General features: G+C 34.8%; 2 protein-coding genes across 2 annotated transcripts in view; one reads left to right on the top strand and one right to left on the bottom strand.

Annotated features, from left to right (window-relative positions):
- Window positions 1-2,418: 2,418 nt before the first annotated feature.
- LOC131076202 (protein MAIN-LIKE 1-like) overlaps window positions 2,419-14,268 on the top strand; it is a 37,071-nt gene continuing 25,221 nt past the window's right edge. The window contains exons 1-2 of the mRNA XM_059211982.1: window positions 2,419-2,532; window positions 2,652-3,141. Coding sequence (XP_059067965.1) covers window positions 3,112-3,141 — 30 coding nt within the window. The 5' untranslated portion in view covers window positions 2,419-2,532; window positions 2,652-3,111. The remainder of the gene's footprint in view (window positions 2,533-2,651; window positions 3,142-14,268) is intronic.
- On the bottom strand, window positions 2,562-5,620 carry LOC131076193 (flavanone 3-dioxygenase 2). The gene is made up of 4 exons (XM_058013246.2): window positions 5,107-5,620; window positions 4,431-4,663; window positions 2,914-3,235; window positions 2,562-2,816 (listed from the first exon to the last, which is right to left on the bottom strand). Exons 1-4 carry the CDS (start codon window positions 5,374-5,376, stop codon window positions 2,562-2,564), a joined length of 1,080 nt encoding a protein of 359 aa, XP_057869229.2. The 5' UTR covers window positions 5,377-5,620.

Here is a 14,268-nt window from a genome sequence, read left to right as displayed (position 1 = left end):
TAAGTAGTGGTGACCAGTATGGGCAAAGTAAGACATGATGATGTCAACCAATATGTATGTAAGCAAATAGAAAGGTATGTTACCGGTACACATGAAATGTAACATCTATCGGTAAAGCATGCCCACCGGCAAGGCAAAGAAAGCAAGCAAAGAAGAACAAAAGGATGTGAACCAGTATACACAGAGAAGTCTAATGCTACCGGTAAATGGAATTAGTAGATGGACCAACATGTTTGATGGAAGGCCAAGTTGTTCCACCGACAAAGAAGAGGTCAACATGTATGAAGGTCCATCGGTGAAGTTAGGCTATACTGGTAAGGTGAGTTGAACCAGTAGAACTAATCTTGGTTAGTGAAGGATGTCAAATTGACATAGCAGACTGAAGATGATGCCAAATTGACATTGCAAATTGAGCTTTTGGTGGGAACCCTCATAGATAAATATGTCAACTCGAGACTGAAATTGGTTGATGCTAGATGCGAGGTGTGAGAGGAAAGAGAGCCTAAGCAAGAAAGACAATCTGCCTAAGAGTTATTTCTCAGAGAGTTAGAGTGTGTGTTAGCATGTCACCGGTGAGAGGGTCTAACCGGTAGAGACAGAGTAACTAGTAAACTATTCTAGTCTTAACAGTCAAGCGTACCGGTAAGGAGTGATTGGTTAGGAAGTCATCCAAGTGTGACACTGAGAAGTGTGAGGCTTAGAGAGAGAGAGAAGAAAGGCTGGAAGTAATCAGTGAGTGATCAGAGAGAATAATTTGATAACTGACAGTGTGAGAAGCAGTGAAGAAGAGGAGGTTGTTAACCGACAGACATCAGTTGATTAGGTGTTGCAGAACTAATTTGCAACTAGGTGCTATCATTGCATTAAAATTTTATTTCATCACATCATACCGAGTTGGTACTTGGTGTAGGGGTTGGTGCCCTAAATTTTTGTAATCTAATTATTTCATTATGAGGCTGGATTGGAGCAGTAGACTCCAACATCATTTCTCACTGAGGTTTTTCCCATATTGGGTTTTCCTCGTACATTTGGTGTTGTGGGTTATACATTTGTGTGTTTGCCTCTTTTGATATCCACTCTGATCTTACCGATTTGATTGTTTAGTGTTTAGGTTGATAATCGGTATTCCAAGCTTGGTTTAAAAAGAAAAGATTTCAAGGACCACTGATTCACCCCCCTCTCAGTGGTACATTGCATTCAACAGATAGTGATTTATATGAAGGAATCCCCCAACTACAAAATCTCTACTTTTGTGGAATCTCTATAATTCTTATAGGAGACCTTGACCAACTGCCACTTGTTATGGATAAGCGTATCTATGCATCACGAACAAACATGATACATCTATGCCACAAATTTAATATTTAATTAGTACATTAAAAATAAGATTTAGACAACAAGATGACAATTCAATTCAAAAACAATTTTGTCATACATTACAAAACATGTGCAATGCAAAACCAACATGAAATGATTAAGAATTATTAATGACTAGCACAAATAAGCAACTAAAGACAATTGGAATATTTTGACTAATTGATACACAATCTATTCCAAATGAAAACAATCTATACAACATTATTAGAACAAAAGAAGAAGCTTGCCTACAATTGCTCTCACGATATTCAATTCAGAGATGCACAATTAGTTGCACACTCTTTCAAAGTTCTAAAATTTTAATTACCCTTTTGTTTAAAAGATAAAAAATTAAAGCTAATCAATTGCAATGTTTATCTTATATATGTGTACAATCGATGAGAAAAAAGAAAAAGAAAAACAAAAGATTTAACCTCCTTAAGAATTTAATGTTCTATTACTAAATTTATATATGCAATAAAATAGTTACAAATTATGGTGTTTCATGTAACACCATTGTGTTTCAATGCATAGGACTGGCAAAAATTTAAAACAAAAAACTACAAAACAAAATATGACTTAGAAAAACAAAAAGGTGCCCTTATGAAACCTTGATGGATGCAAAATAGATTCTAATCGTATTTTCCAATAATTTAAAATTGAAGAGAAGTGAAGAATCTAGCCACACTCAATTCTATTATATTATCAGTATAATGACATGCGACTATTTAGATTTTTCAAAAGAATATAATTATTTAAGAAAATAAAAAATTCAATAAAATTTAATACATAGTTAAATAACATATATCTATCTCTAATAATATGATAGGATAATTATTTCTAAAAATAAAAAATTATATTTATAATGAAAACAGATATAAATTTATGTTATTATATAGCTAATTAATTATATAATTATTTCCTATGACATCCCTTAACTTCCTATAAATACAAGCTAACCAAAAGCCTTATTTCAATCAACCACTGAACATACGAGAAAAAATTTATGGTAACAGGGGAAAGGAGAGAGGGCTAGGTGCATTATGCGCGAGGCGAATAGGTGTGATCTTGTGCGCCACTTCAAAGCCAAAAAATCTCAGTACATTTTTCTTTATCAGAGTCGCGATTATTTTTATATTCAGAAAACTTGAATTGCCTTGTCTGCACCATAATTAGGTAAACCCTTTTTCGAAAGTTCAGATCCATTATTCCTGTTTTGTTATCTTTAGCTGTTCTAGGGCATTTTTACCTTTAAGCTGTATGCTATGGCGGACCTTATGAAACTCTCTATACAGCATGGACTTGTACATGGGTGGGTGAATTTCATCAACTAGTTGTGGAGCAGGAAATATCAAAGCATCCAAAGCAGGCCCCTCAGCTGCCGCAATTGATATTCTTGTTCGCTCTGCATTCACCAATGCTCTGTGTTCCGCACTTTTGTATCTCCCATTGCTCACAATCTGTTTCCAAAAAAGGAAATCACATATCTATTCTCAGCATCACCTAGTTAAGTTACCAAATCATTCAGATCCCTGTTTTTTTCTTAAAAACTCATACCTCCAATTGGTCGCAAACGTGGACAACGAAGGTGTTTGGAACTGGTTGCACTGCCACCCAATGACCCTTATGGTGCACTTGCAGACCTCCCACCTCATCTTGTAACAGTATGGCAAGGCCACCAGGATCAGAATGCGGTGCAAAGCCCAATGTAAGCTCTGGTTCTGGGCACCTAGGGTAAAAGTTTAGTACGCCAGCATGGAGGCCCTCCCCGAACACAGTTTCTATGTAAGTTGGCTGCAATCCCAAGCTTTCAGATATCGCTACCATCAATTTTAACCCCAATTTTCTGGTTTCCTTGAAGTATTGTCCAGCAGTATCTCTAATTCCATGAAAGTTACAATAATGAGTGAGTTGAATATATGGGTTTAAAAGAATTTCTTTTTATCTTTAACCAAAAGAAAAACAGATTAGATGTATTTAGTTCAAACAAAATTAAAAGAATTTCTTTTTATCTTTAACCAAAAGAAAAACAGATTAGATGTATTTAGTTCAAACAAAATTAACACGTAGGCTCCTCTAGCGAATAGATTAGATGTATTTAGTTCAAACAAAATTAACACGTAGGCTCTTCTAGCGTGGGACCTCCTTTGTGCATTACCACTGAGCTATTAGTCACTGGCTACCTAATTTTCTTGTGGGTCTCTATTTGATATTGGGTTACTGCTTTCTCTGTGTCTGAGCTTTGTAATAGGTTCTTATGGCGATGCTGTGGTTCAGTTTCTCCAACATTTACGATAGCCTAGTACTCACAACAGGATGGCCAATGCTAATGGTCTTGGTTTTAGATATCAATTGGATGTTCAGTTTCTCAGTCTGAGCACATTGTATTTGGAGAGGGAGGGATGCTCCATTTTAGATGGAGGGTAAGTTCATTTTGTTATTTGATATGAGATTATGAGTCTATATTGATATCTTTTCAGAATCAAGAGCTGATGGTATCTTTGAATTTTGGTTGAATTTTGGTGGATGACATTATGAAAAAACATACCATCACTTTTACTAATGGAACTATAACTCTTTAATAGAATGTTACTTTTGAATAATCAACTAAAATTCAAATGCTTAAAATAGAAAACAGTAGGATAAAGACAAATGAGTAATATTTCAACAATGGAAGCAGAGAATTTTAATTTGGCTCGCGACAGCTCCTGTGATGATATACAAGCACATATATAAATGACCAATCTTTAGAACTGGATGACCTACGCTTATGTGGTTTGTGGTTAACTGATGAAATCTAATTGGAGGTGTGCGGAGTCCTTTAGTCTCTCAGCTTGGACATTTTTGTATTTAGGGCAGGGCTGCTTGCTTCTTTTCAATAATCGACAGCATGGTAAAGACTCCAGATCATTCAAGACAGGTTTTGGTTTTCTGTTTCGATGCCATTTTAGTTGGTACCCAATTTCATTATAGGATTTACTGATCCATAAAAGATATAAATATTAAAATCTGGACTTTGCTTTTAATTAATATGAGTTTATTTCACCTGATAATAAAGTAGAGTAAAATACTACCTATAATTTGGGGGATTATCTGGAGTCTGCAGTACAGGATGGCAAAAATGCCTTAAATAATCTCTCCAACTGAAAACTTGGTCTTTGGGGTCAAAACTGGTTCCATATTTTACTGGATCCAAAACTTCCCTGCTTCCATACTTCATCTTCTCTTCGGTGGAGAGCAAGAAGAATTGATGGGCTACATCTAACATACTGGCTATCAGAGATGCCTCAATTCCATGATTAATTACCTGCTCCACTTAAAATAAAAAGATCAATCAGAAACCTCCCGTTAAATTCATAATTAGGTAAATCTGAAACACTCAATTAAGAAAAATGAGACGAACAAATTTCACATTCTAATGCTCTTGCAGCTGGGTAGTTAGACTACCAAAGATGAGCTATTTTAGAAAACTTTCACGGAAGTTGAAAGTACCGAGTCTTACTGAACTCCTCCTTGGCATTCTATGTTTTTTAAAGCTAACGTTGCAATCCTATTAACTTTCTCATGTGGTGTGATCTGGAACTCACAAAACACAAATTTTCCAAAGCCTTTTCTTACTTTCATATATGCTGTGAAATCCTTGTTCACAGTACTCAGTCTGCTAAGGTCACTGAAATTTTTCATTATGTATTTTATACAAACCAAGATTTCAGCAGCACTTCCAAATGAAGAAGATAGAAAGAGCATTACCCGGAATATTCCCCACTCCGCACAAGCCTCTCCAATAGACTGGATTGTTTGAAGTCGTTCCTGTTGGGATCCATCAAGGGATGAGATGTCAATAATCGGTACACTCTCTCCTTGTAAGATTTCAGCGGCTGATGGGCGTCTGTCCTGAGGAAAGACATACTTAGCAGGCACTGAATCCATAACACCTGCATCCATCAGATCTTTTACGCCCTTCATGTGGTCGTGGCCACAATCAAGATTCTTGCTTGACTCAAGCACCACAGTAGCCATACTATCAGACAGATAAAAGCAATCTATACAGAAGTGAGACTAGTAAGCACCGTTTGGAGGGCTTCTGTGATTCCTCTTGCCACGCTAGTATAATTTCTGGGTCACCCGGGTTGCATTCCTGTTATAACCACAGGCAAGGCTTAAATTTTTGCGCTTGGAATGGCTGAGATTATTCTTCGTAGATCACTTGATTAGCTTGGGCTTCTCTCCTTGTGGGTAGACTGAAAAATGAACATTTACGCTTGTCTCTTGCCATTCTAACTTTCAATTAGTTTCCAAGTCTGTAGCTTTCTAATGAAAATAAACTATATTTCTGTCATTGGGAGTTGATTTATTTGGCAGGCTGTTTGTTTTAAAAAAAAAAGCAAGATACCCTTTTATTCTATTTTAAAGAGTAGTAGGTGTAAACCATGTGGATACGCATCTATGTTGGTAGGATGATATAATTGAAAAAAAAAAAAAAATTCAGTTAATTTGAAACAAGTTAAGTATAATTGATGGTTGACAATGATAGTGTGTAAATTAGCAATTGCATCTTGGTGTGCAATGGGTATGTCGAAGAGGTGTGGAAGGTTTATTAGCGAAAATTTTGGTATATCTTTTGCATACGTTTGTATAGTACATGAATTCAATTGGTAGGTCATCAGCAAATGATTTTGTTTATACAACAAAGGTATCAATGGAGAAGTGATAGCTTCAAGTCAACTCTCCATCCACTTATAGGTATCCAAAAATTGCTGAAATAGGAAGATAATAAGGTTCTGTAACCAATAGGATCATACTATATTTGCTTTTGGGAGAGAAGGAGATATAGGGATAGAAAGAGTGATAAATAGAGGGAGGAGAGTGAGAGTAAGGAGATAGAAACGGAGATGGAGATGGAGATGGAAGAGAGGGATATGAAGAGAAGGAGAGGGAGAAATTAAGAGAGATAATCAAGTTCTATTACCAATAGACTTGTGTTATGTTTGCGATAAGGAGAGAGGGAGAGATAAAAGGGGAAAGAAGAAGAAAGAGAGGGGTAGGAAGATATAGATAGAGAGGAAAATAAAGATAGAGGTGGAGATGGAGAAGGAGGAGGAGAGGAATAAATAAAGAGAGATGGTAGAGAGGGATAGAAACACATGTATAGAGAGAGGGAGAGGGAGAGACTAAGATATCGAGAGATCAAAAGATAAAAACAGAGGTGGGAAGTGATATATATAGAGTGGTAGAGAGAGGAGGAGATATGGGGGTAGAGAGAGATAGAAGAAGAAACATGGAGAGATAGTAATAGAGAGGCAAAAAGATATAGATAAAGAGGTCAAAGAAAAGGAAGAGGAAGATAGAGGGGGAGAGATGGATGCATAGAGAAGGGAGACATGTCTAGAGGTAGAGGATGATATAGGAAGATAGAGAAAGAGAAGAATATAGATAAATGGATACATAGATAGAGATAGGTAGAGGGAGAGATAAAGATAGATAGATAGATATAGGAAGAGGGAGAGGGAGAGAGAGAGATAGAGAGAGAGATATGGATGGTGAGATAGAGTGATAGAGAGAAAAAGATATGAGGAGATATAAATAATGGAGTTGATTGGTCAACCCCACATCTCCCGAAGATCACTTGCAATCAAACACCTGCCATGAAACAAGAGAGAAGCAAATATCTATGGAGGCCAAAAGATTGTTGATCCAGAAAGATAAATCATATTGATTATCTAATGACTTAATGATTACAAAGGGATCAATCCTTATAAAAGGAGATCAAAATCTAAAATGAGTAATTAATAATTAATAATTAATAATAAATTAATTATTAATGTGTCGAAGTTTAGCTTAAGTGAAAATAAAGTAAAGGTGACCTAATTATTAAATCGAGATGATTTAATTAATTTAGTAAATAACCTTATTACTCCCACAATAAAGAGGGCGAGAGAGAGATAAACAAACAGAGAAGGAGATAGACAAATAGATATGGAGCGAGAGAGAGAGAGAGAGAGAGGGATGGGTAGAGATAAAGAGGGAGAGAGATAGAGAGAGAGGGGGGAGAAGAGATAACTCAAAATATAGAGGGAGAGGGAGAGATGGAGATAGGGATAGAAATAATATATATATATATATATATATATATAGAGAGAGAGAGAGAGAGAGAGAGAGAGAGAGAGAGAGAGAGAGGTTAATATTATTTACATATCTATATATATTATATAAGTAATATAAAAGTATTTTATTTATTTAAGAGCTTTTATGTTATTTTTAAGATTATTTTATTTAATTAAAAATTATTTTAATCATGTGATAAATATTTATTTAAGAGTTTCTATGTTATTTTAAGATTCTTTTATTTATTTAAAAATGACTTTACTTATGTGATAAATAAAATATTATATATTATATTTTAATTATGTAATAAATCTAAAAATCTTTAAAGTAAAATTAATTCAATATATTAATATAAGAAATTTGTAATGTAACATTATATTATTTTTTAATATATCATTATAAACAGTAAATTTTAAAAACAATCAAGAGAAAATTTTAAACATATATAAATTAAAAAAAATTCACAACGATAGAACATATAAATATATATACCATCAATTTCCTTTGTTTACTAGTAAAAATTGAATATAGGTATACTTTTAGAGTATTTAGTGAATTAGGGGAGGAAATAAATATGCAATACGAAAAGGACAATGCGAGTAACCTCCATATTTTTCGACCACTACTTTAATAACATAATAATAATTAGGATGTTGGGAAGTAGCAGGGTGGAAGAAGGGTTGGAGGTGTCGTTTATAATTTGTTTAGTTTAAACTTAAACAACACCATTGGCCACATTCATAGCATGTACAATAATAATCGTTTATAACTAGCAATCACACCTTAGCGTGCAATGGGTACACCAAAAAGGTGTGGATTGTCAATTGGGAGAAAAAAAAATCTATTTTTTGTGTACATTTATAGTGCAATACATGATGTCAATTGGTAAGCTATTTAGCAAATCATGGTGTTTGTGCAACAAAAGTCTCAGTGGAGAAGTGATAGCTTCAAATCAACTAGGTATCCACTATCAAGAGACTCATTAGCAAGAGTCTTATGTTTGTTTGCAATAGGAAGATAGGAGGAGATAGAGGGGGGAAAAGCAAGAGAGAGGGAGGGAGGGGGTAAGGAGATGGAGGAGAGGGAGTTAGTGATGGAGATGGAGAAGGAAAATGATACAGAGAGGTTGATTTGAAGCTATCACTTCTCCATTGAGACTTTTGTTGCACAAACATCATGATTTGCTAAATAGCTTACCAATTGACATCATGTATTGCAAGAAAAGTCTCAATGGAGAAGTGATAGCTTCTTCAATTGGAATAAAGTTGTAGATTAACGACAATTGAATTATTGAATTAGATGATATTCTCCATAATGATTATTGAATTAGATGACAATTGAACTAGTGGGCATGGAAGGGCTAAAGGATTTGTATGGCATAGACTTTGATTTTGATCAAGATTGATTTTACCAAAGTCTATGATCTTATTGAATGACCTTTCATTCTTGGGTAAAAGTACAAAGTTGTGTTATACTTTTATAAAGGAAATGGCCAACACAACAAAAAATGTTCAACTTTGACTACATAAAAGTGGCATTTTTATTTTGAATTACAAAATGATATAAATTGATGAAATGTAGAAATACTCATGAAGTTTATGTTTGTTATTTGAAAAAAAAAAATTACAAAAAATGTTGATTTTGTTTTATATAGTTAAAGGTATATTTTTATTGCTAAAAAATTTAGAACGGGAGGGTGGTCTAGTTGACACTCTCCCCCCTACCCCGCCCAACAAAACAAAAGAAAACATTTTTTTTTTTGTTTCTTATTTTCCAAATAGATAACATCAATATCTAGTGCATGGAAAAAAAAAAAGTTGATGTATATTCTGTCTGTAATAATGTTTTAAAGTCCAACATGCCAGAATTTGGTAGTTTTCAATTGACCCTCCCTTTTGTCTAATAGTTTATCATTATAAAAAAACTAATTATAGTATTTTGCAAAAGATTTTCTCCTCTAGAGCGCCATATTTTTTGTGAAATATTATAATATAGTTTAATATTTTTCCTCTTATTTCTAGTTAGCATTTTAATTTCAACAACCTACTTGCAATATTTTAGAAAAACAACTTCTAAAAATAATCAAAACATTAAAAAAAATTAAATGTCTAGATTATTGACTCCGAGCTCTACAAAGGGTAATTTTAATTATTTGAAAAAAAACATTATGACTGAAAAAAATTAGTGGAAGTGAAAAAAATTCAAAAAATTCTGAAAAATGATGAGTTGGTTGCCAAGCAGGCAACCACATAGATAGCTTAGGCCAAAAGCGTTTTAGTTGGAACCCTTTTGGTCAAACCTGTATAAGAAAAATTATCACCAACCAAAACTCCTTTAATTGATGTGGATGTTATTCATTGATGTCTTAGCTTGTACCACCATTGTTGGCTAACAATCCTCCTCTTTTGGACTTTGTCGGTCCATGAGACAAGGATGTTTGCTTGTTCTATCTCTTTATGTCTTAGTCGTGAAAGGTTTTGTCTACTTACTTACCCAAGTTGTTTTGCAGCATTGTGTTAAGGGGAATTCTTTACCTTTATCAATGATTATTTTCTCACCCTTTGTGAAGATGAGAACATCATTCAATCTCTTCAGTGCTTAGACAATTTCTACCAAGCATTTAGGTCCAACAATCAATGGCATAAGATACTTTGCTAGAAACAATCTTTCCTTCCAAGGTCTATATGTTTAGACTCTTTCCAATGGAAATGGATTTTTTATGAAAAATGTTTTAGGTTTTTTGACATTGCCTTTTCTTTTCATGCCAATCCTACCAAGCTATTGTTGGCTTATTTGGCAAGCATTGAGAAACCTCAATACTAGATCACCGAGCCTCTTTCTCTAGCTAGTAATTACTAGACTTATCCAAAATTCTAGTTATCACTCATGTTTATTATTCTTCACGTTAATTTCCTTCTGTAATATGATGGGGGGGTATCAAGTGGAAAGCTTTACTCCCCTCAAAAGAGGAATGAAAATTTCACAAAGGATTCCCCTTCAATTTTTCACACATTGCATTCAAAAGAGGGGTTGAATTCACTAGATCCAATCCCGAATGGTAAGAGATTGAATACTAAGTGAATTGTAGTAAATTTGGAAAGTATTAGGAAAGTAAATTAACCCTCTTTTGTAGTAGACTAGTTGAATTAAGCAAATTGAGACTAAGTGCATAAATGAAAAAGAAATGATTATAGCTTGAGATAGAGATGCAGGATGAAGTTGTGCACCTGAAATTAGTAGTAGAATGTCGAGACAAAGCTTCCTTGCAAATCTGAGCAAAAGTTGCAAGGACCGTGCGTAAGTTATGCATGGTCCTCCGAAAAATCTATGCTTCGAAAAGGGTTTTTCTATCTCTGTAAATGAAGCCTAAACCTGCAATTACAGCTGCACACCTGCAACCTACACACAAAAAAGAGAGGAAAATGTTATTAGGATTAGGGGTTTGCCTTCAAGTCAAACCTCGGTTTTGAATTAACCAAGTGGTTTTAAAATGCTGCAAGTAAATGAAAGGAAATGTCTTAAGTAAAATCCACCTCAAGAAGGGGATGTAATTGAAATGTTTATACCTTTGTAGATGAATTTGCTTGAATGGGTATGTGAAATAGGATGTCTTGAATGTTGATAGAAATATCCTCTTCAGTGGTTGAATCCTTGTCTTGAATGCAACACCTAGCCTTGGAAGGAGACTTGAAATGCTCAATGCTTGAATGAATGTTTGATGCTTGATGCTTGATGCTTGATGATAATGTCGCCTTGTAATTTCGCCTTATGATCCACTTCGCTTATCTTCACTTATGCAAATAGGAGGGAAGTGCTCCTTATATACTTTCCAATTCGGGGTGTTAAGGTAATTTCCTGTCTTAGGCTGACATAGGAAAACAAATTCCCGCTCAACAATTGACAAGCCCAATGCAAGGGGCGATCAAAGGGGGCCCAAAATAGGGCCAGGTCAAGGGCACCACACCCTTGTCTTGCCCTAATTTAGGACAAGCAGCAACAACGAGGCAGTACAGAATGATGAAAAATATAAGTTTTTGATGTCATGAGCATGTTTGGGGTCTCTGATCAGGCTTAGGGATTCGTTTGCTAACACAAAGACCCAAATGCGATCGAAAACTGCAAGGGTCACAATTTTTATGATGCCACGCCTTCTAAGGCCTCCTATTTGAAGGTGGAGAAACTCAAATGTTTCTTATGGGATTCTAGTGATGATCATCATGGTTTTCACCATATGGCTTGGGAATTTTGTTTCTACCAACATGAGTCTAGCAATTTGGGATTTATTTCTATCCACTAATAGGGTATGGATTTATGTAAGGGTATGGATTTATGTACTAAGTGGATAATTAGGGAACTCACTTGTAATGAAGCCTAGACACTTGTGGTTTGTTATTGCATTTTCTTTGGCTTCCCTTGTGGATGTCAAACTTGGAAGGGCCTTAGCATTGGTGCTCTATTAATCGTGAAAGAATCCATACAAATCCAAGGTATTTTTATCATCAAAAGCATTTGGAAATCTTGGGAGGTTCTCAAGCCCTAACTTCTTGATAATGAAGATAGTTTTCACAATGGACTATCCATCAATCAATCTATTTGGCAATCTTAATTGTTTATCATTCAAGGGAGGCCTTTGACCCTCTCACCTTGTAACAAGGCCTTTTGTTTCTTTAAAAAAGGAATCAAGAATTTGCTAGATCTTATCCATCCTACCACCGAGAATTTCCTCTCTTGGCTAAATGTTAAGTTGAAATTGTGGTTCACTACTCAAGATTAATAGATCCACTAGTTTGTTCTTAACTCCATTTCCTCGTTGGCCTTACAAAAACTAGGAGCACATTATGTCAAAGGCTAGTGAAAAGACTACAAATGGTATATAAAAAATTATTTTTAGAGTTATAAGCTAGCTAATGGTTACTCTTGGCTCTCACCTCATTTTCATATGGTGGACCAACTCAATTCCTCTTGGAAATTGTAGTCCTCTCACGTGTTATGACAAAAAAGAATTCAAGGGTTATGTGATGCTATCTTTGAGCCAAAGTTGGCTCATTTTTCTTGTTGCCTTTTGTACTAAGGTCTCCCCATGAGAACTTAACTAACCCATATGGGCATTCATCCTCCCAGTTGCCCCTTTTGTGGCCAAATTAAATATTTGAAACACTTATTTTATTTATTTCGATGGGCTTAGGAAGCATGGAACTAGATACAAGTCATTTAGACCCAATCCCTTTTCATGGAACATGGTTTTACTTGGTGATTGGTCTTTCCCCCCTCATAAGTTCACTCAGATGTGCCACACTTTCAAGGTGGAGATTATTTTTAGCATTTGGAAAGATAAAAAATGTAACTTTATTTAACAACTCCCATGTTGACAAATGCTTCTCTTTATATTCTAAAGCTATGACTTGTTTTAATGTGCTTATGTGGATTCAAGTGCAAGATAGCAAAGTTTACACTTGAGGTTATATACTTATAGGAGCTTTTGAACCATTGGAAGAATTCCCCTTGCATTGTTGTCCAAGTTCCTCCTTAGTCAACTTCTCCTCATAGGCATCGACATGGAAGTAGATTCTCCTCCAAAGAAGACACTCTCAATGATCATGGATCCAATTCTCGTTATCCACCTCCTTAGAACTCCAAGAGTTTTATTTCTTATGGAGGGTGGTCTCTTCCATCTCTATGGAAGGACACTAGCTAGTTAGACACTAGTAAATTTACCCATGTGTCACTTGTCATATCTTTGATCTACACTCAATCGTATTTGCAGAAAAATGTTGAAGATTTGCTCTCACTTATTGGGAGCCTATTGGTGATTCTACCACCAGAGATGTCTAGGGGAAACTAGATGATAACGATCCTCCTCCTTTGGGAATTTATTTAGCATCTTAAGCTTCAGCTAGGCTAGGCCCATATTTGTTTTATGTTCTCAATGCTAGGCCCTTATGTTTGGACTCCTAGTTGTGCCTTTTTACCATCCTCCCCTTTTTGTGAAAATTATACTATTTTCTTTATTTATGCAAAATTAAATTTAGAAACTATTCATCAAAATTCTTTAATTTTATTAGTTATTTTCTAGTTCAATGCTTTCTTTACATCATGTAGCATCTTAGGAATCTTAGAAACTCTGAAAATTTATATACAGTACTGGCAAAATATCAAATGTATATTCCTAGTCGATATTTAATGTAACATGTTACAAATAATGGTTGCTTGATAAGGGATATTCTTATCCATTACATAGATATGCATGACCTCACTACTCCATATTATTTTTTGTATAGGGAACCATACATGGACATTAAAATGAGTATAAAATATAGAGAGTTAAGTACAAATTATTCATGTTATTACTATACAATTGGACATGGCAAAAAAAATAAAGTAGTTTTTAGTGGATAATGGTTCTAGCTTGAAAATATATAGTAAATATTTTCCTAACATCTCCTCTCTCTTTGGCTTCCTCTTCTACCATATCCCCCATTTTAGGTGTATATCTATATAATAGTTATACCTCAAATCCCCACACTCTATCCACATGTTATCTACCCTAATAGTATCTCTCTCACACTTCTATTTAGCCTTATCCTTCTTTTTTATAATTTATTAGAAGTGTGAGATTTTGCCAAGATCAAGGGCACAATGAAAAGCACATAAAAGAGAGACAATAGTTTGACAAGAACAAACTGTATTCTCATCAATATGCAAAAGTGATCAACTGGATTAACCAATACAATGAATATGGGCTTGCTTATATAGGCAAGGACAAATGGATATGTGAGCACACAATCATGACATTTGGCTCAATGAGAA

Source organism: Cryptomeria japonica, chromosome 10 (genome assembly GCF_030272615.1).
Source record: "Cryptomeria japonica chromosome 10, Sugi_1.0, whole genome shotgun sequence".
NCBI classification, from domain to species: domain Eukaryota; kingdom Viridiplantae; phylum Streptophyta; class Pinopsida; order Cupressales; family Cupressaceae; genus Cryptomeria; species Cryptomeria japonica.
Note: the sequence above shows the minus strand (reverse complement) of the source record. Positions and strands in the feature narration are given on the sequence as shown.

Excerpts from the sequence above, each read along its gene's own strand:
- LOC131076193 (XM_058013246.2), bottom strand. The coding sequence starts at position 5,376 with ATGGCTACTGTGGTGCTTGAGTCAAGCAAGAATCTTGATTGTGGCCAC. Across the intron at positions 4,664-5,106 it reads CGGAGTGGGGAATATTCCGG|GTAATTAATCATGGAATTGA; the intron begins GTAATGCTCTTT and ends TAAGTGGAGCAG. Across the intron at positions 3,236-4,430 it reads GATAATCCCCCAAATTATAG|AGATACTGCTGGACAATACT; the intron begins GTAGTATTTTAC and ends TCATGGAATTAG.